Below are 23,264 nucleotides of genomic sequence, written 5' to 3'. Positions count from 1 at the left end.
ATAGCGGGTTAACTCCGTGTCAGCGCGCGCTCTGATCGGTAAAGGGGCAGAGATTTCAGACCCCCGTTTATTAAGGAGATCTCCAAGATTTCTCTTCTTGGGAGGGGGTGGTGCACAGACCTCTCCCGAATCATCTCCAGCAGCAGCAGCCTCCGAAGCACCACTAACTCCGCCTCCGTTTCCCTCGTCAGCTGATACAATTTCCCCCCGGAGTGCATCTTTTGTCTCCTCCAATCCACCCCCCCCCCCCCCCCCCCCATTGCCTCTGTATCGTGGGTCAAGGAAAGATGACTTTGCCAAAAGCTCCTGAGTGGCTCCCGCCCGCCATCCGCTGATTGTTTTGCGGTCTATGGACGATGCAATGCTTTGCTGATGCGAGCCGCAAAAAAGCCCTAGTCTGTTCTAGAAAGGATGCAGCAAAGATATTTAATGCTAATGTATGAGGCATAGGCCTACGCTGAGTTTCATACGATGAGATGCGCTCTAGTTCTCAGTGCAGTGCAAGTGAACGCGGTGCGCTGGCGCTTCCATGTCACGGTTATCATTGTCTGCTATATTTGCTTTTTATTTATTAAAATACATGCAATTGGTTGATGAAACATTTATTAAAATTAAGATAAAATGTGTACAAAACGAAATTCGTTTTTAAGAAAGGTTTTCTACAAAGCAAAATTTAATGAAGTGGTAAATATCATGTCTGACGATTTACAAAACTTCATTAAGTGGTAAAAACCATGTCTCCCAAAATATTTCGCATCTTATGATCATATCTAAAAAATGAAAATAATTTTTGATAAAAAATGTTTGTAAAAAGTATTTTAATGACACGGTTTTGGCGGTTATAGAGTTCTAATGACGGTGTTCAACAATAACCGCCGGTCTCACGGTTATATACTAACCGTCACACCCCTACTTCTACAGTGCATAATATCATCCAAAGATTCAGAGAATCTGGAACAATCTTTGTGCGTAAGGGTCAAGGCCAGAAAACTATACTGGATTCCCATCTATACTGGATCTTCGGGCCCATAGACGGCACTGCATCACATACTGTACAGGAATGCTACTGTAATGGAAATCACAACACGGGCTCAGGAATACTTCCAGAAAACATTGTAGGTGAACACAGTCTACTGTGCCATTCTCCATTGCCGGCTAAAACTAAACATGATCCAGAAGCGCAGGCATTTTCTCTGGGCCAAGGCTCATTTAAAATGGACTGTGTCAAAGTGAAAACTGTTCTGTGGTCAGACTGGGACGTCGTGTCATCCAGACTAAAGAGGACAAGGACAACCCAAGTTGTTATCAGCGCTCAGTTCAGAAGCCTGCATCTCTGATGGTATGGGGTTGCATGAGTGCGTATGGCATGTGCAGCTTACACATCTGGAAAGGCACCATCAATGCTGAAAGGTATATCCAAGTTCTAGAACAACATATGCTCCCATCCAGATGTCGTCTCTTTCAGGGAAGACCTTGCATTTTCCAACATGACAATGCCAGACCACATACTGCATCAGTTACAACATCATGGCTGCGTAGAAGGATCCGGGTACTGAAATGGCCAGCCTGCAGTCCAGATCTTTCACCCATAGAAAACATTTGGCACATCATAAAGAGGAAGATGCGACAAAGAAGACCTAAGACAGTTGAGCAACTAGAAGCCTGTATTAGACAAGAATGGGACAACTTTCCTATTCCTAAACTTGAGCAACTTGTCTCATCATTCCCCAGACATTTGCAGATTGTTATAAAAAGAAGAGGGGATGCCACACAGTGGTAAACATGGCCTTGTCCCAACTTTTTTGAGATGTGTTGATGCCATGAAATTTAAAATCAACTTATTTTTCCCTTAAAATTATTCATTTTCTCAGTTTAAACATTTGATATGTCATCTATGTTGTATTCTGAGTAAAATTTGAAATTTGAAACTTCCACATCATTGCATTCTGTTTTTATACACAATTTGTACAATGTCCCAACTGTTCTGGAATCGGGTTTGTGTGTATATATATATATATATATATATATATATATATATATATATATAGAGAGAGAGAGAGAGAGAGAGAGAGAGAGAGAGAGAGATAAACAGAGGCCATTCTAAGCTTTAGTGTTGCCATACTGCATTTTTCATTTGTTGGGCTGTACAAAAGGCATTAGGCTGTGAAAATGCAAAACATCCAGGTTGTGAAGATACACTGTTTTTGTTGCTGCCTGATTTTTGATACTTCCCCAAATTAAGCTTTTATATCAATAAACAGCCCCATATTATAATTACACAGCATCAAAGGCCATTCATAAATCTCATTTTTGAACATCACGTACAAACAGAGATACTTTTCATTTCTCACAATGAAGAACTTGTCATATTCAGCGGTGAATATGACACCCACTTATACGACACTTTTCATAGCAGGATCATGGCAACAGGGATGGTGAAAAAAAAAAAACGTTGTTTTTTGTGCACTTTGTTATACTGAACATGATTATTCTCGAGGAGTTGAATGAAAGGAAGCTGTGGGCTCTGACTTAACTAATGACATACCTTGATGGCAGTGGAAGCAATCTGAATGTGATGCAGTTTTCGCAGAGTACTCTCCCTGTCTATGAAATAGGAGGCAGCCAGCTGGTGCAGGGCCTCCAGAGTCACAGCCGTGCTGTTACTGGTGTAGTCGCTCGCCTCTGCTTTCTTACTCAACTTCCTCTTGTCCACAAATATGGTCAGAGCCTCCTCTCCTAGCAGAAACAGAACAGACCAAGCTTATTGATGTAGAAATGTTTTACAGTAAGAATTGATCTATTCTATGCTCCTGCAGAATGTATTAAGGATTCTGATGGAAGCTGTAGTTTTATATAAGCTGATTTATAACTACTACAAGGCCAAGTAAAAATACTGGGCAACACTTTAGTATAGGGACCAATTTTGTCTATTATTAACAGATTGGCTGTTTATTATCTTTATTAGTACTTATAAAGCACATATTCTGCATGACCATATTCTACATCCCTAATCCTACCCAATACCTAAATTTAAAAACTACCTTAAAGGTCCCATGATGTGGATTATTTTCTTTTTTTATGTTTTTAATGTTTCCTGAGGTATACTTACATTGTTGGTATGATTTTTACATTTAAAATTTAGAAATTAAAGGCATTTTTATATCCTGATTTTAGCCCTCTGGCTTGAATGCTCTGTTTGAAGGGGCGTGTCTGCTGTGAGATTCAGAGTAAACGCCAGCTGTTGTGATTGGCTGACATCTTTGCATTCGAAATGTGTATTACATGTGGAACCCCTCTAAAAATACTTTTACTAGGTGTTTTTTATTTTTTTATTTATTATTTTTTTACTATTACAGCTGTCGAGATTAACGTATTGTGGAAGTGTTGACTATATCATTATTTTTTATATCTTTTCCCATCACATGAAAGGCTGCAGTGATGAGCATTGAGTACACAGAGTCTGTTTATCGCGTGAATGCAGTGATCTCGCCATTGCAACGTGTTTTCTCTCACAAAATGCTTTCACCACAACTAACAGCATACACAATATCGACATGAATACAGTAAGAGCTTCGTTGTGCAGCATTACAGCATCATTCATGATAACGGCAGTTTGGGCAAGTGTGCAGATATACTCGCGATGTGTGATTGACAGCTCCGAACAAAATAAAGGGAGCTTCTTTAATCGCTCTCTGTAGTTTAATCACAATTTACATAACAGATTTGTTACATGCTATGCTACTAAGAGAAACAATGTGAAGTTGTTCGTTTAGTCACTGGCTTGATTCGATATTAAACGATTTAGAAAGAAGTCTGTGTGATCTTGAATAATTAGCTACACATCAGAAATCACTGATCACAGATCAGGCATTAATGAACACTGTTACTCACTGTTTGTGCCGGTGCTGTCGAATCCATATCGTAAAAGTCTCTTTGTAAAGCCTGTGCTGACATTGCGACTAAATTAAATGTAAAAAATAAACTGAATCCATTTTCTCCAAATTCTCTGGGCGGGCAAAGCAGAGAAGGGGAGGTAACCTTCCCCCGTATGATGACATATGGGGAAGATTCCAGATCGGCACGTATGAGCTCTCGTTTTCTCAAAGGCAGAGCAGGACACCCAGGGCTCGGTTTACACCTATCGAAATTTCTAGCCACTGGGGGACCATAGACAGGCTAGGGGAACTCATATTAATGTTAAAAAACCTCATAAAGTTAAATTATCATGTCATGGGACCTTTAAAACACTATTAATAAGCAGACAATAGCAAAAGTCATAGTTAATGTTTCGGTAATAGTGAGAATAGTGTGACCAAATCCCAAGATAAATTTTTTACCCTAACTATTGTTGGTGGCTGTGTAATGTCATATCAATTATCAGTGTTTTGTCATATCAAGTATCAGTGTTTCCTGAACCAGTTTTCAGGAATTAAATCTTCAGCATAAGAAATTATATTTTATCTGAGATAGAAATGTGAGTTTGCAGTCTGTGCTAAATGTAATGAAAAATTTAAACAAACAAATGACTCTTAGTGAATCAAAAACATTCAGTTTATCTTGTGTAGCTTTATTCTCAAAACAATTACTTTAATCAGCTGGTTATTTTAATAAATAGTTCAAAAAGACAAGTTAAAATAAAATACTGACCTTCATAATTTACAGCATTGGGAGATAGTGTTAGCAGAATCAAAATTAAAACTCTAATATGTTTTTTTATTTTTTTTTATTATTATTATTATTATTATTATTGAATAGACTGCAATCGAACCAAGAGATTCAATTGTCAAGCTGAATTTAATCAGGAAATCCGTATCCAGCCCTATAAGATAAAGCAGATCAGTGTGACTTTACAGTTAATGCTTATACTGTATATGCTCTGTAACACTCTGGCAGTTTGTATTCCAAGCAGATCTGCTGCAAAGCCAAGACTTGCATCTCCATTTTCATGCTCTAACCTTACACAATATTGCTTGTTTTCTAGAGCAGCGAAGGCCACATCAGCTGTGTACAGCCAATACTTTTGCATTACGTGAAGTAACTTGTAAGCACAGACTGCTCTGAGTTTGAGAACTGAGCTAAATAATGTGTGCGGATTTCTGAAATCTAACCCATTCTGGACATGATGCCATCTGTTCACACCTGCCTCCCCCTTCCAACCACACAGTTGAAGAAGTAATACATTATGCAGCAAAGCATGTCACAAGTGATTTTGCTTGGCTTGATAGAGTGGAAATTGAGATGTAAATATGCATGAGATCTATCTGTGTTTCTTCTGCATGAAAAACACTAGTTGGTTTTCAAGTTCGCTCACAGTAGGAATTATGACCTTTGTGCAAAACCACCATGAGGATGTTTCACAGGAGTATGTTTTTCTACAGTACCTCCTAGTGTAGCTGAGAGTAGAAAATGGGTCCCATATTTCTTGATCAGGTTGTCAGTAATTAGCTGGGCAGTGGGTCTGCGTCCCAGGAGTTGGATGTTTCTTAGAAACTCCGGGGTGAGAGGCAAAGGGGAGTTCAGGAAATCCCGTCGCTCTACAGCCAAGTTATTCACTTTCCACCGGCCAAATTCCCTGCATGAGAAAAACATAGACAGTAAACAGGCCTGTCCCTAATGATCTGTTTTCATTAACATTTCTCGACTGTTTTGGACATGATAGAAGGAGGCCTGCAGGGCAACCAGCACTCCTGCCAAGCTGCATCTATAGCCTCAGGTTCTCAGAGCATGTTGTATTTGGGGGATGTATACCATGCGTAAGGCGCCGCCTCCAAATGTGCAGCTGACAGGTGCTATGCTCAATAAACACTTTGTGACAGAAATATGCCCCGACAGGAAGACTCATAGAAGTCTGCCCTGTAGTGACAACCAATAACTTTCATAAAAGTGAAGAGGAGAAAGAAAAGCTAAATGAAAAAAAATTGAAAAAACAAAAACACCACAAAGCTCTGAAATCCTTCTAGGCAAAAAACAGAGAAACAATGCTCCAGGCTTTGGTGACTCATGCATTTTTTGAATTTTTTTTTCCCACTCCCAGGCTTAGTCCATAGCACCACATGACACATAGTTGACAATATATCACACACATGAACAAAAACGAAATGTTTCTAAATCTGTAGGAATGATATTGATTCAATGCGAAACATTAACGGCTGATGTTGTGTATGGAAGTCTAAATGCACTTTCAGAAAAAAAAGTACAAAACTTACTGGGCCGGTTCCATAATAATATGTACACTTAAAGTAACCTAACAATACAAAACAAAAGACATTAAAATAGGGTCCAATCCGTGTTGGAGAGCCTTTATGACACATACTTTTTTCCAACTTACCGAACATCTGAAACTGATGCTTAAATGTGCTTGTTATATGTAAATGCATAATGTGGTATTTTTACAAGCTGATAACTCACAAAGAGCTTATAAAATGTGTAAGGGTGTCAAAACAGTGCCAGAAATCCTATCTGCTATGATGAGACAGCAGTGCCTACCCAATTGTTTGTTCAGCACCAAAGATTGGATGGCAGTGTTCGAATGAACTGCACTAACAAAGCAATTGCAAAAGAGCCAAATCTTTGTACCTTTGTTTTGAGTGTATAAATCCAATTAAGTCACATTTATTCAAAGTCTATGAAATGGTTTATATGATTAAAATGTCTTTTAAAAGAAAGTATGAAAAACTACAGCAAGCTTGGCTTGTTTTTTAAGCATTTTAACTTGTTCTGTTTACCAAAAAACACCATTTCAGATGCTAAATTGGTTCTTAACAGTTCTCTTACGAGAGCTCTCTCGTACTGCGTCTTAGCTAAGATGCTACGGGAAAAGTTTCTTTTCACGAAATACTGAAGCAAAAAATTATCCTTAATTTCGCGCCCTTCTTGCCACTTCCCGCCGAAACGGGTGTGGCCCAACCTATAAAAGGAGCTCGAAAAGACTCACCTGATTTTTCATCTCTTCAGCGAAGCTCACGCATTGCTGGATCACGGAGGAAGCAAGTGCCGTCTGAGAAAGCACATCAGCAGGACGAGCCATTCTGAAGCTGCTGGTTTCGCCGCCTTCCACTGCCGTTCCTGCTGCGCTATCCGGCGCCTATATCCTTTCTATTCTGTTATATCCAAGCTGTTCTTATGTGTGTGTGTTTGTTCGCCCTGCGACACACACTCGTAAAAGAGCTCGCATCTTTTTTAAGATGCCTTCCTGCGGCTCGTCAGAGCCCCACTCAGCGAGGGAGACCGGTACGTCATCTGTGTCTCCTGCCTGGGTGAAGATCATGCAGCGCTCGCGCTCGCTGACGGTGGATGCCCCCACTGCGAGCTGTTGCCATGGTGACTCTGAGGACTCGCCTGGCCTTTTTCTCTGAGCCTGCATTCTCCGCTGCGTTGAGGCGCCGTAAAAGCATCGCTTCCAGCGGATTCCGGAACCGTCTTCAGCTCAACCGAGCTCGCTGGTTCGCCCTGCTTCACCGGCCCCCCCTGCATCGCTTCCCGGTGGGCAGCGCCCGCTGTTTGCCGGCGCGTCGTCCGAGGAAGTCCATCTCAGGGCCGCGTTGGGGGAAGAGGACACGCGCTCTCTGCTAGCTTCGGGCAGTGAGGGCTGGGCGAGCTCTGAGGATCTCGCGCCTTCTGCTCAGAAGCCCAGCAGACGAGCTGACATCGAGAAGGAGCCGGGGCGAATGCTTTGAAAGTTGAATGTGGTAAATGTGCACATATGCTGCCCACAGTTACTCGCAGACATATCGAGTCCCACGGGACCTGCTCAGCCTTCCCCCAGTCGGTTAAGCGCCGGGACGGGGTCGAGGAGGAGCGAGAGATGGCCGTGCTGCCCGCTTTATGCGTTCCCTCCCGTCTCCCTCCTTCCGCAGGTGATAGAACGGGTGAGAGAAACGAGATGTTCAATACTGCTTTTAGCACCTCTTTGGAAGAACCAACCATGGTTCCCAGATTTGATGCGGTTAGCAGATGTCGCCCCGTGGCCGGTACCGTTGAGGAGGGACCTCCTCTCGCAGGCCAGGGGCTCGATTTGGCACCCTCAACCGGAGTTGTGGGCCCTCCATGTGTGGGCGCTCAACGGTTACCCACTGATCTCGCAGTGGGAGTGCTAAATACCATCACTCAGGCTAGAGCTCCGTCGACACGACGTCTGTATGCCTCGAAGTGGTCGGTGTTCTCCAGCTGGTGCACAGCTCGAGGTTATTCACCCCTTAGTTGTCAGGTGATGGAGGTCCTCTCCTTCCTACAGGAGCTGTTGGATAAGGGCAGAGCCCCATCCACGCTCAAAGTTTATGTGGCGGCCATCGCGGCGTTTTCTGAAATGGCATCCGGTCAGTCAATAGGAAGGAACGATTTAGTCATCCGGTTCCTCAGAGGAGCTAGGAGGCTGAATCCTCCCAGACCTCCGTCAGTCCCTATGTGGGACCTCGCGGCGGTTTTGGAGGCCTTGAAGGGTCCCCCTTTTGAGCCTATCCAATCGGTTAGCCTTCAGCATCTGTCGTTCAAGACAGTATTCTTGTTGGATCTCGCTTCTGTGAAGCGTGTGGGTGATTTGCACGCGCTCTCGATGAGCCAGTCGTGCTTGGAGTTTGGGCCCAATGACTCAAGGGTCATACTCAAACCTAGGCACGGTTATGTGCCGAAATCCCTCAACACACCGTTTCGGGCTCAGGTTATTGCCCTGTCTGCCCTGCCGGTGTCAGGGGAGGATGGATACTCGAGTCTTCTTTGCCCTGTCAGGGTTTTAAGAGCTTATGTGTCTCGCTCTGCTGCCTTTCGGCAGACGGAGCAGCTGTTTGTCTCGTTCGGTGGACGTTCCAAGGGAATAACTGTTTCGAGACAGACTCTATCCAGATGGATAGTTGACGCCATAGCGTTAGCTTACGCTTCCAGGGGCCTTCAGTGCCCGTTGGGCGTCAGAGCACACTCCACAAGAGGCGTCGCCTCGTCGTGGGCGTGGTCTACTGGGATCTCCTTGCAGGATATATGTATGGCGGCAGGTTGGGCCTCGCCGTCTACATTTATCAGGTTCTATAACCTGGAGGTCCCCGCCTTGCAAGCAAGGCTGTTGTCGGTATAGTCGAATCAGGGCCCTGAGGGGAATTCTGAGTTAACGAGCGCTATGCGCTGCCGACTGTTATATGGGCAGTATTGCGTAAGACCCGCATTGCCACATTGGTCAAGCCTTGCCTCGGCTGTGTGATGTCATATTGCCGCATCTACGGATGCTGCTAGATATAGGACGGAGGGCTTTTTCCCTTTTCTGTCCTGGACTCTCTGTGAGTCCCTCAGGTGACTGTGCACTGTAAATCCTGGGCGTTGCTTCAGGTTTATTGGTGTGTGATCCCTGCGCGCACGGCGTTTTACATTGGGTTCCCGTAGCGTCTTAGCTAAGACGCAGTACGAGAGAGCTCTACTAGAGAGAACCGAGGTTACGTTTAGTAACCGAGTACGTTTTATTTAAGCTGATTGATGCAATCCAAACTGCTTACAATGAAAAGAAACATGCCTTTAGTTGGGTATTTTTAATGCAAAAACATGTACATTAGAGCACTGAGTCACTTTTTAAGGTAGACATGAAAAATAGCACGTGGACTAATAAACTGGAAATGGGTAGTTGACATAAACACATCCTAGTAGACCAATAGATCATCCTTAGAGCAAAATACTAAAAGCATTTGTACCGACTTATTGCAGGATGAGTAGCTGATGAAGCTATTTAAAAACTTGTTTTTAATTAGCCCTGACAGAAACTATTTTGTTTCTTATGCGAAGGTCAAGACTAATGCTTCTCTTTGTCTCACCAGCAGCAACTCACAATGCATTAAAAAATAACAAATTTAATTTATGCAGTTACAGGCAATTAAGTATTCAAGCCTTTTCTCTCTGTAATTCTTTCATCCACCGGCCCTAATTTTAAGCCCATGCGTTATGCAATTATGCATACACTAAAATAGGCACATGCCTCTACAAAAGGCATTGGCACAATCTCACACTCGATACATCTCAAAACACCCTCCAATCGCAGTGGACCTCTCTTCTATAAGAGCCTGTCCTCTCAGTTAGCCAAGAAATAGTAAGTAAACTCATGCACAGGTGATGGATGGAGCTGGGGTGGCCTTCTGAAAGGGGATCTATCACATTAAATCAGGAGTAATGACAGAGGCCTCCCGACCCAGATGTTTGATTGATTCATTCCAGCGAATGCCCTTAATTCCATCTGCTGTTTTGCAATTCACAAGGGGCAAAAGTGATAGAATTATGGCAAAATTATGTCACAAAAACACTCATTATTAAAGTATGGTCGAAGCTGTTGTTGGATTTATGTCAGAATATAATTTTTTGTAATTTCATAAGATACGCCTTCAGCTGCTGTAAATAACGGTTATATTGCATTTGGCATGTGCTATACCAACAATTGGGATGATGACTGCTTGCTTGAATTTAGATGATCTATCTCAAATTCACATGGCACCATGAAAAGCCACTTTTTAGACTGGACAGTTCTTTGGGAGCCGTGATGAGCTAGCCTTCAGGAGTTCAAAGGTTCCCACAAAGACGAAAGTAAAGACGGAAAATCCTCCCTGTCATTCTCTTTCCCGTCACAGCTGAGCACGATAAGCTTGGATTGTCTTATCAGGTAAGGCTTTGTGTGAGAGCAGTTTAAAGGCTTCTCTAGGAAGCACTCTATGGGACTTCTGCTGTGCTATATGAAATGCTCATTACGACCGAAGTCATCATCAGTCTTCACAACAGCACTGAAACAGATTCTGCTTTCTGTGCTTTGTTTCTCAGCTTTTTGTTGCAGAACAAAAGGTCCTCAAGGCTTATGTCACAAGCTTTTATATCTGCCTTTAAGATACGTATAAAAAGATGATTTGAATATCATATAGAAGGAAGTGGTCCTAAAGGGAGAAAACTTTAAATAAGGGCAGCTGTCATCATGAAAGGAAATAGCATTTCATGAAATGACCTTTTACAAGCAATTTCAAACTGATTTTCTGACTTACATTATTAAGATCATGAGAGAGAATTGCCTTAGTCTTTGCGCACATCAGCCTCTCTGGAAACTATCCTGTGGCAGTGATTCAGTAAAGCAGGTGGTATATTTGGACCCCGTCTTTGAATGTTATGACATGGCATTTTCTCAATATTCTACAAAGTGAAATCTCCCAAATAAAAAAAGAACTATTTCCAACAAAGAGCTCATTAAAATTCTTTCAAATTCAATCAAGAAGAACGTGGAGAATTGAAGGAGGGATGAGACGCTGCACTTTCATTACCCAGACGACAGTGTTACACACCACTGTATGTAGGAGAACCAATTCTTGTAATTCATCTTCTACCTGTCATTGCAGATTATTTGAATTGAGCAATGTAACAAAGCTGTGCTACAAGGAGAAAAAGCTATCCCCAGTATAATATTGCCACTTTTAATCTTTCTAGGTCTGCTACATGCATGCATTGTTATCGGCAAGGAAATACACTGAAAAAGAGATTGCTCAAATAAAAGGCTTCAGGCTGTGCAACATATTACAGAGAATCTGCATTAGCATTAAAAGATGCGATCTGATCTAAGAATGTCACAAACAAAATATGAGACACCAAGATGAATTTATCATCTTTTCCATGCATTATCTGTACACATATATTGCACTCAAAAGAACAATCAAATTATATCAAAAACAACTATTATATATAAAATATCTGTGTTTGTATTATGTTTGTTTACTTTTAAGTATATTTGGTATATATATATATATATATATATATATATATATATATATTAGTGGTGGGCATAGATAAATTTTTTTAATCTAGATTAATCTCACTGTAATCTTGGAATTAATCTAGATTAATCTAGATTAAAATGGCTCATTTGAATTCTGCCGAAGGCATTCAGAATATGTGTGCTTCCCAAATAAAATAATGACTAAAAGTAACGTTAAGTCTTTGAGAACGGGTTTCTCAAGACATGTGGTGCATTAGACCAGGGGCTCATCTCCTGTTTCCAAAATGCATCACAAATTTAAGTGCGTATGCGTATGCGTTTCGTTTTTTTTTTTGCAGCGATCGTTCACGTACCGAGTAGCGGACTGCAAACACTTCTGCACCACATACAAAACACACACGGACTGCATACGTACTGGATATGGATTATGTGTGAAACAGGTGTGAGTCTTGTTGAGGTTTCCATTGGGAAGCTTCTTTAAAAAAAACCCGGCTGCTTCAGCTGCGTCCATGTTAGCACGTCACGTTTGATGTGGTAATTTCACAGTAGGCATACACACAGGTTCGAAGACTCGTTCTCGCCCCCTACAGATTCGGCTAGGTATACATCCGTGCTAAAATATCAAGGTGAAAGTCATCATAGCTCGCCTTGTATACCCAGCTCCCAACCCAACTTTGAGAATAGATTAACTGCGATATTTTTTTTATCGCCCGATAAGAGTCTCTCGTTAACTCAGCACGTTAACGCCGATAACGACCCACCACTAATATATATATATATATATATATATTAGGCCTGGACGATTATGGCCTAAAAAACCTCGATTAATTGAACATTTTACCTCGATTACGATTAATGAACGATTATTTTGTTTCGGTTTTTTTTTTTTTTTTTGCCCTCATAGTTCACTGACAAGGTTTGTACTGTAAATATGATTGACTATCAGCAGTTATTTTATCTATGTTCGTAACATTTCTTACTATATTGGTATTGTTTGAATTTTATCGATTCCGATTCTTATTGATTCCTAGTATCGATTCCAATAAGACAAAAAATCCAATATAAAAACAATTAAGTCAAACATTTAGATGTCTAACATTTTTACAAAACATTCTGTTGCAGCTGAATAACATGAGCAAAAATAAGCAGCCTACAAAACACTGCAAGAGGAATTTTACCTGTGATAAAAAAATACCATAGCAAAAACAACTAGATTAATATAAATTTCAAATATTAAAGTGTTAAAGACAAGTAATAAGATAGGTCAGTAATAAGAAAGGAACAAACAAGTCAATTAGCAATATCATACATAAATACAACTAAACTAAATTTCAGGTACAGAAACTGTAATTTAAAAACACTGCATAGTATTCTTTTTATAAATAAAATAAAGATTAATCAAGTAAAGTTATTAAATATATTCAGTCAAGATCAGTGAATGATTTTCTTTTGTTCTTTGATTAACATTAATGACAGGCAGCACGTTTATTAGGCTGTTGTCTCTTTAAGCAAATATACTGTATATGTGTGTTTTCTTTCTCATCTGTTTACGTTCACGTAAGACAAAAACTGCTGTGTTTATGATGATATACTGATGTAGTTTTCTGTATCGTAGTTTCGACTCGGGACAACCTTTTCTACAGTTAAAATACACAGAACAGTCCTAGAATGGACACAAACCAGGAACCCGCAGCGCGACCGCCGACCACTGCTATCTATGCACGCGCTTGTGCTTCATGTGCGCTGCACACAAACATGCTATAATAAGTTTTGAGATTCTAAGCTACTTTAGTGATAAATCACAGGACAGCGCTGACAACTAGTTTCTGTGTTCCTCTGTGCGCGCGATCTTCATAGCTACTGTTTATATGAGTATTCGTGCCACAATGCAGCTGCGCTAACATGGTAGCTTGATATAAGCATATTATATCATATTTATCCAAAGCGACTTACAAAAGAGAACAATAGAAGCAGTCAGGTCAACAAGAGAACAACAACAGTATACAAGTGCCATGACAAGTCTCAGTCAGTCTAGTATAGAACGCATAGGTAGGTTTTTTTTTTTTTTTTTTTTTTTATTATAAATTAAAAGACAAGATAAGGAAAAGTGCTAGTGTTAGTTGGTTAAGTGCAGGCGAAAAAGATGAGTCTTTAGCTGTTTCTTGAAAATGAGTAAAGACTCAGCTGTACGAATTGAGATTGGGAGGTCATTCCACCAGCTGGGCACAGTCCAGGAAAAGGTCCGTGAGAGTGATTTTGAACTTCTTTGGGATGGTACCACAAGGCGTCGATCACTTGCAGAGCGCAAACTTCTGGAGGGCACATAAGATTTAACCAATGAGTTTAGGTAAGTTGGTGCCTTGCCAGTGGTCATCTTGTAGGCTAGCATCAGTACCTTGAATTTGATGCGAGCAACTACTGGTAGCCAGTGTAACCTGATGAGGAGAGGAGTAACGTGAGCTTTTTTTTGGCTCATTGAAGACAACCCTCGCTGCTGCATTCTGGATCAATTGCAGAGGCTTGACAGTACATGCAGGAAGGCCCGCCAGGAGAGCATTACAATAGTCCAGTCTGGAGAGAACAAGAGCTTGGACAAGAAGTTGGGTTGCTTGCTCTGACAGGAAGGGTCTAATCTTCCTAATGTTGTATAAGGCAAACCTGCAGGACCGGGTAGTTGTAGCAATGTTGTCTGTGAAGCTTAACTGATGATCCATCACAACTCCTAGGTTTCTAACTGTCCTCGAAGGAGTAATGGTTGATGAGCCCAGCTGTATAGAGAAGTTGTGATGAAGCAATGGGTTAGCTGGAATCACCAGGAGTTCTGTCTTCGTAAGGTTAAGCTGAAGGTGATGGTCATTCATCCAGCTAGAGATGTCACTCAGACAGGCCAAAATGCGAGCAGCTACCGTCGGGTCATCTGGTTGGAATGAGAGGTAGAGTTGGGTGTCATCAGCATAGCAGTGATAAGAAAAGCCATGCTTCTGAATGACAGCTCCTAATGATTTCATGCAGATTGAGAAGAGAAGTGGTCCAAGTACTGAGCCTTGAGGAACCCCAGTAGCAAGGTGGTGTGACTTTGAAACATCACCCCTCCAAGACACACTGAAGGATCTGTCAGAGAGGTAGGACTTAACCCACAGGAGGGCCGTTCCAGAGATGCCCATCTTTCTGAGGGTGGACAGGAGAATCTGGTGATTAACAGTGTCAAAAGCAGCAGAAAGGTTCAGTAAGATGAGTACCAAGGATTTTGAAGCTGCTCTTGCTAGTCGCAGGGCTTCAGTAACCGAGAGCAGAGCAGTCTCAGTTGAGTGGCCACTTTTGAAGCCAGATTGGTTGCTGTCCAGGAGGTTGTTCTGTACAAGGAACATAGAAAACTGGTTGAACACAGCTCGCTCAAGTGTCTTTGCAATGAATGGAAGAAGGGATACCGGTCTGTAGTTTTCAAGAAGCGCTGGATTCAGAGATGGTTTCTTGAGCAGTGGGCTTACCCGAGCCTGCTTGAATGCTGAGGGAAATGTTCCAGAGTGAAGAGAGGAGTTGATAACGTGAGTAAGCGAAGATATGACTGAAGAAGAGATCGCTTGAAAGAGGTGAGTGGGGATCGGATCAAGTGGACAAGTAGTAGGATGATTGGACAGGAGAAGTTTGGAGAAGTCCATCTCTGAGAGTGGGGAGAAGGAGGAGAAAGAGTGTGCGTCGGTCATTGTGAAGTTGTCCTCAGTCTGCGGTGTGGAGAATTGGTCACTGATGGATCTTGTCTTATTGGTGAAGAAAACTGCAAAGTCGTCCGCTGTAAGAGTCGATGGAGGAGGTGGTGGCGGCGGATTAAGAAGAGAAGAGAAAGTCTTGAAGAGTGTCCGAGCGTCACAACAGCTGTTAATTTTGTTGTGGTAGTAGGATGTTTTAGCCGTGAAGACATTTGCAGAGAAGGAAGAGAGGAGAGACTGATACACACTGAGGTCTGTAGAGTTTCTTGATTTCTGTCATTTCCTCTCTGCAGCCCTGAGTTTAGAGCGATGTTCACGGAGAACCTCAGACAGCCAGGGGGCAGAAGGGGCAGTGCGTGCTGGTCTAGACAACAGTGGGCAAAAGTTGTCCAAGCAAGATGTTAAAGTGGAGCAAAGAGTGTCCGTAGCGCTGTTCGTGTCCAGAGCAGAGAACTGAGAGAGTGCAGGAAGCGAGGATGAAACCACAGAAGATAGGCGAGACGGAGAGAGTGAGCGTAGGTTCCGTCGAAAGGTGACCTGCGTTGGAGTGTGAGGCACTTCAGGAATAAGTGCTAGGTTAGCAGTAATGAGGAAGTGGTCTGAGGTGTGCAGTGGAGCAACTGAAGAGTTGTCCACAGAGCAACAGCGCGTGTAGATGAGGTCCAGTTGGTTGCCTGATTTGTGAGTCGCTGTAGTAGACACTAGCTTGAGATCAAATGAGGTGAGCAGAGTTTTGAAATCAGCAGCCTGGGGTTTATCTAGGTGGATGTTGAAGTCACCAAGCAGTACCAGAGGAGTACCATCTTCAGGAAAGTTTGATAGCAGCACATCCAACTCTTCCAAGAAGTTTCCCAATGGACCTGGGGGACGATAAATGACCACAAAGTGGATTTTAACAGGGTGGGTTACAGTAATGGCATGTGATTCAAATGAACCAGTACCTGTAGGTGATGGCTGAAGATTAAATTTCCATTCTTTTGATATAAGGAGAACTGTCCCTCCACCCCTCCCAGTGGTACGAGGAGTGTGGGAACAAGTGAGATTAGTGGAGAGGGCTGCAGGGGTGGCAGTATCTTCAGGTTTGATCCAAGTCTCTATCAGTGCCATGAGGTTGAGACCGGAATGAGTAGCAAGAGAAGAAATGAAGTCTGCTTTGTTAACTGCAGACTGGCAGTTCCAGAGACCAACTGGAATAGAGAGCGTAGTAGTAGAGGTCAGAGGGACAGGCCGTAGGTTTGTCAGACAGGCCTTCCTGCGACGTACATAGCGTGCTCTCCGAGTATTAGTAGTGATAGTAGAGATCTGAAAGCACATAGTGACTAGTGTAAGATATTTGAGAACAAGGTATACAAAAAGTGAAGAAAGAGGGGAAAAAAAGCAATACTCAAGTGCCCTGTCGGTGTCCTTGCTCGGTGGAGTCGCGCAGGTAGAGTCGATTGTTTTTACACTCGTCTGTCTTCACACGAGGAGGAGTCACACGAGGGCTGCCGCGACCGCTGCCGCGGTGAAACCTAACGCTTTTGTATTAGCCTAATTACCTGCGATTGAAGTCAGCTGGCCACGCCTCACTATTTAGTAGATCGAAACCAGGCAGTCCCGCGATAGGCAAACGCAAAACCAAGCGCCACTTTCAGCACGTATTAACCAGGGTAACACACACACAATTTAAACCAAAAACTTTCCTAGCAATGACGATCACACACTAGTCTGATGAGAAAACAAGGCAAAACACTCACAAGCTGCTGTCCTTCTCTGTAGCTCGACTGATTCTTCTAATCGCTTGAATGTCCAAACCATAAAACAAATACAACTGACAAAGTTTAGTGAAGACGCTCACCACTCACGCAGATAACGAACAAAAGACTGACTCATTCACGAGTCAAGAACTGGTTGCATCGGTTTTCGGATCACCAGTAGTTCTTTCGGACAGTTCGATTCAATAAACCGGTTGAAGAAAACGGTTCACCGGTTCTTTTGCGCTCGACGTAATGGCGTCATTTGCATGATTGCCCTTGATTCAAGCCTTCGGTTTACCCGCGCTCATAACACTAGCACAAAATCAGTTCCGAATCAATCACCAAAAGAATCAGTTCGGTTCATGCGCTCTGTGTGTCAGTCTGCTTCACGCTGAATCACACATGCGCAGTATCATCAGCTCCTCGATTCTTCTTATCTGGCTCGGCTCGGTGTTCATTTTCAGTTCTCTCTTCACAGCAGTTCAGTCAGTGTACTGAGTGCATGCATTACTCCGGGATATTGGTTTGTTTTAACTCAGAGGGAGTGTCAGCCACATTAAAAAAGTTAACAGCTTAAGTCATTTGTGGATTAATGCGTATTAGAGATGCGAACCGTTTAAAACGATTAAAAGTTTGATTTGGTGAACTCAATGATTCGTTCGCGAACCGGATAGCCAGACTGCTTTGTTTTGAACTCTCTCACACAACAGACACAGAAGAGAAGACAATGCTGAATAAAGTCGTCGTTTTTTGCTATTTTTGGACCAAAATGTATTTTCGATGCTTCAAAAAATTCTAACTGACCCTCTGATGTCACATGGACTACTTTGATGATGTTTTTCTTATCTTTCTGGACATGGACAGTATACCGTACACACAGCGTCAATGGAGGGACTGTGTTCCAAAGATAAACGGAGGTCTTACGGGTTTGAAACAACATGAGGGTAAGTTATTAATTACATAATTTTGCTATCTGGGTGAACTAACCCTTTAAGACTTGCTTAAAGTGTTCTGCGTAATGAAAATGTGCGCATTGAATGGATTCAGTCGTGTTCAGATGATCACTAAACGTTTGTCATGACATCTCTCTGCTTGCATGATAAATATTATTTTAGAAATTAATAATTATTTTAGTTTAACATGACATACTTGTTCAGTGATAACTACGAAAAAAAAGATAAGTCATAATGGGTCTTATCAAGTAACTGTACGACGTTGTATCCGAATGCAGATACGAAAAATGTTGTGATTGTTACAGATACAAATACTGGCTGTTACATGAAAATTTAAATATGTAATGTCATAATTATAACGTTTTTAAAATTTACATATGTAATTGTTGCATAAGGCTATACATTAATAAGCGTTTATTGATAAAAATTTTTTTTAATGTTTTCATTTACAATAGCATGAAACACGAATAGTCGAGTAACTCAAGCATTTTTTTATTAAAAAAATAAACTAGTAGAAATCAGTAGTCATGCAACCTCTATAGTACTGTACAACATTAATTAGTATTTCATTATTGTAAAGGGTACGTTTAAGGCTATCTAGGTGTAGACGTAAATAAAACACAATCTAACAGGTAACGTTAGAAAATTTAATTAGAAACATCTAAACTTTTCAGGTCGCAGCAAGTGCGCCGCTGGTCATGCACATCCTTTCCCAGAACAATACTGAAAGCTAAGCCAAAATGGAGAAACAGATGATCATAGCTGTACAAGGATAGCCATTTTTTAAACGAATCTATTAGCAAAGCTACTGCAAGGGATTTTAAGTGCTGGAAATCCATTTATTTTTTGCTGAAACTTCTGCGTCTTCATGGAGAGCGGGTCATGGTTGCCTAGCAACAGCAGACGCCACTGGAGCGCAATCGCAGGCTACAGAGTGCTTTGGAAAAAAGGAGAGCAGCGTGCCTAGCGTTTTCCACACGTTTTCAGTCGCGACATCATGCAAATCTGGTTTTGTTTTGAAGGAGAAATTTTTTATTAATTTTTTTTGCTGGACTCGGTCGAGACCAACTAGAGCACTTAGCGAGTCCAATGGCCAAGTCCGAGACAAGTCCGAGTGCAAACGCAACGGGTCCGAGACAAGTCCGAGACGACAGAAAAATGTCTCGAGTCCGGACTCGAGTCCAAGACTGGACTCGAGTACTACAGCCTTAGTTAACAGGATTAAAAAACAGAAATAACCGACATGGGAAAATTACGTCGGTAAGAGGTTATGAATTTCGGTTTTGATTATTTTTCGATTAATCGTCCAGCCCTAATATATATATATTAAGAAGCCCAAACAGAGAGAGAGAGAGAGCGAGAGAGAGCGAGAGAGAGAGAGAGAGAGAGAGAAAGAAAAAATATATGCAATTTGGTGGATTATTCCGGGAAAGTTTATAAAATACATATGTATATCAGTTGTCACTCTATTTCTCCCTATAATGTCTTAGTATTTTCACATTTATTTAGATGTTTTTAACCAAATCAGCTTACAATTGAGCAATACAACAAGCAATGTATAAGGATGCAATAACACAAGCCTGGTATTTCATATTTTACCCAACTGTTATACAAATTATGTATCAAATGTTCATATTAAAATATTACTAACAATATGAAGTTTGTATGTGTCTGTTGTACTGAAAATGTTGTAACCTTTGCCTTTTTTATATATAAATCATATTGCGATTAAGCATTATTAAGATTCGATGCACACTTTTCCTTTTCTTTATAGAGTTTTAAATCACTCCATAATGTTAATCTAATATATTCTGTAAGAAATATAGAGAAAATGCTTTTTCTTCTAAATCACACGACAAGATTAAATGAACATTGAAGCTCTCATAAAAATCTTGGTACATAAAACACAACAAGAGTAATTATCAACAAAGCAATCTATTTTAACAAATGAACAAACTAATCTCAACATCACAAGATAACAAATAACTACATTTAACCTATGTCCCCATGTAAGTTGTAACAATAATATAATATAATATAATATAATATAATATAATATAATATAATATAATATAATATAATATAATATAATATAATATAATATAATATAATAATAAATGACTGAAGCTTAATCAGTCTGTCTATTTAATGAGAAACTGCTTTATTTAAATGTTTTACCTAAACTCAGGCATCCCTGAGAAATCTGCACATTTTCAATTAGTATTTTGATATAACACACTTATTTAATCATGGAGTGGTTGTAATCTTCCCCTAACACAGCCTTGCTGCCGACAGTTGCCATCTCAAGGGAACAGGTGATAATGCCGAGTAATAAGAATTAAGAGCCCACTAATCAGTTGGCCACATGATAAGACTATTAATCTCGCAGAGGGAGTGCTGAGCCACTGTTTCACCAGGTTTAGCCAACAGATTTTAAAAAAAATGTCCAATGTTTTGATGAAGGGCCAATCAGGGCAGCCATGAGGCAGCTCCTACAAATTAGAAGATGTTAACTGTGGCCTCTGAGAACACATGAACATTCGATAACTGTCCCTGCAATGATGGAAATGATGTATGAGAAATCACCAAAAAAATAAGAGCTGGAAATTCTGCTTACCTTCTAACAGGCTAAATTCTACTAACTGCAATTCAAAAAAGAAAAAGAAAAAAAAAAGAAAATGGCCTTTAGAAAATACTACTTTTCAAAAGTTTGGAACAGGTAAGAGTTTTAAAAAGTTGTTGCATTCTGCATTCAGCTGCATTCAGTCAAAAATACAGTTAAAATGTATATATTTTTAAATATGATTACAATTAATAACTGTTTCCTATTTTAATACATTTTAAAATGCTATTTTTTGCAATTTTAATTTTCAGCAGCCTTTACTTTACTTCAATGATCCTTCAGGAATCATTCTAACATGCTGATTTGGTGCTCAGGTTTTTTATTATTATTATTTTTTTTTTTTCAATGTTGAAAATATTTGTGCTGCTTAGTTAATATTTAAAAGAGAAGCATTTATTTTGCAATGAAAATATCTTAACTGTCACTTTTGATTAATTAAATCTTTCTTTCTTTCTTTCTTTCTTTCTTTCTTTCTTTCTCAAATCTTAATGACCCCAAACTTTTGAACAGTATGTATTCACTAATTATTACTGCAAGCCTGTTCATCTATTAATCTATTACTCATAAACTCAGTTGATACAAAGAAATATTTAATATGTTGACTGATCAGTTAAATAGCAACAAACAGTACACTGAACTTCAGTTACACAATATAACTTCAGTTATATTACATAGCAAAATTTGTCACACTCCTGGTTATAATATACATATTTGTATGTATTTAGACATGGTTATGTCTAATTACTTGATATAGATAATTCTGTGTTGATTTCAAAAGATACATTTCTGTCAGTCACTGGTACCATTAAAAACCATGGCAAGCCTGCCTTGCATGAAAAGAATGCAAGCCTCAGTTCAATTACAACTAACCTGTAGATCTTGTATCTCGTGGAAAATCCCTGACGGTTCCTCTCCACGAATTCAGTGTACTCTTGTGAGTGGTGAAATGGGCCCTTGTCAGAAAGAAGCCAGTCCAGGGGGCCTGCAGGGCCTTCTTCGGCTAAACTGGCAGAGCTTGTCAGCCAGCAGCGGAGGCTGAAAGTCAGCAACAGCAGCTCCCATAGAGCCATGGGGGAGCAGCACAAAGCTTCAGCAGCACAGGCTCTGGTGCAAGACCACACTCCACCACCCGGAACTGAAGATCAGCATGGCTTCGGCACCACAAACATTCACCTAAACACCCACAGCACACAGATTCAGAACAAAGATGCATTAGTAAACACTCGGTCACCTTCAACTCCACTCAAACACATTCACCAAAACAACTGTTCCTTTAAATGAAAAGTGCACACACACGCAGACACAAAGACAGGCAATTAACAGGAAATTCTGTTTCCTTGAGGCCATGAAAACTATTTAGGACTCCGGAGAGATCTTGTCAACATAGAGAGGGGAGAAAAGTACGATGATTCTTTGTGGGAATAATCTACTAATTGTCTGTAAGTGAGAAGTGTAATGTATTCACATAAAAATGTTCTCTGCATGGTAATGAGTGTTTTAGTACTTCAGAGGAACAAAGTATCACCAAATTAACAATAAAAGAATGTAAGTGAAATAATAAGAACCTCCTGTGCACATGCTTCCAATTTTAGCATCCGCTGTGCAACTGCAACTGCAGGTACATGAAATGGAGAAGTTCTCCCTACAACTGCTTATATTAATCCAAATTATTTCTAACTCTTTTAACAAGTTTTTTTTTTTTTTTTTGCTTCAAGTGCAAACTGTATAAAAAGGTAATCGTGCCACATACGGTTTAAATTCAAGCACTGTAATTCAGTCCCATGGTAAACAGATGTCATGAGAACATTTTAGACATCTCTTTCGGTAGTTAGTTCTCAGCGTCTCCCGCAGTCCCGCCCCTTGTTCTAACCCTGTCATTATTTCCATATTTCTACCAAGTGCTGTCAATCATTCTTCATGGCCGTGACCAAACCAGATGTTGGAATAGAGTCTCATTACTGTATTATGATGACAGTCTGTCATGTCATGTTTGCCATGTGACCATATGTGTGGGCGACTTTCAAAAATCATCATACTTTTGTGGAACAGTGTGAAAGGAGATGCAAATACAGATTAAAATACAGACCTTGCAAAATAAATACACCACACGGACTTGTGCATCATTGCTTAGTACAACCTCTAATTACAAAGACGTGCATATCAAAACAGAAGCACTACAATGCCTACACTTCAGTACATTTATTGCAGTGGGATAAAAATTACATAGCTGTTGGTCACCATATCAGTTCATTAAATATCTTTAAGCTTAATGTTTCAAATCACAATCATAAGTTGTCCAGTTGGCATTTATTCCTATGAGAGGCCTTTCTTGGATGATGTATCTACACCCTCGTCTCACACAGATCTATAATGTATGTACCATGCAGATAAGCACATTCATAATGGTGTGAATACAGCCCTGATCTGGGCTACAATGCTTTCTGCTGTGATTACAGCAGATTTAAAAGCACGGCTTTTGCTGCATGACATCTAATTCTTCAACGCAGACATCCGTGCTTCTCCATGCAT

The 23,264-nt window shown here is 40.7% G+C and overlaps 1 protein-coding gene across 1 annotated transcript in view; it reads right to left on the bottom strand.

The window, feature by feature from the left end:
• brinp3a.2 (bone morphogenetic protein/retinoic acid inducible neural-specific 3a, tandem duplicate 2) overlaps window positions 1–23,264 on the bottom strand; it is a 52,078-nt gene that overhangs the window by 15,135 nt on the left and 13,679 nt on the right. The window contains exons 2-4 of the mRNA XM_059570912.1: window positions 21,606–21,908; window positions 5,382–5,572; window positions 2,546–2,736 (exon numbers count right to left, since the gene is read on the bottom strand). Coding sequence (XP_059426895.1) covers window positions 2,546–2,736; window positions 5,382–5,572; window positions 21,606–21,805 — 582 coding nt within the window. The 5' untranslated portion in view covers window positions 21,806–21,908. The remainder of the gene's footprint in view (window positions 1–2,545; window positions 2,737–5,381; window positions 5,573–21,605; window positions 21,909–23,264) is intronic.

This window comes from Carassius carassius, chromosome 17 (assembly GCF_963082965.1).
Source record: "Carassius carassius chromosome 17, fCarCar2.1, whole genome shotgun sequence".
NCBI classification, from domain to species: domain Eukaryota; kingdom Metazoa; phylum Chordata; class Actinopteri; order Cypriniformes; family Cyprinidae; genus Carassius; species Carassius carassius.
This window is presented reverse-complemented; position numbering and strand designations above follow the sequence as displayed.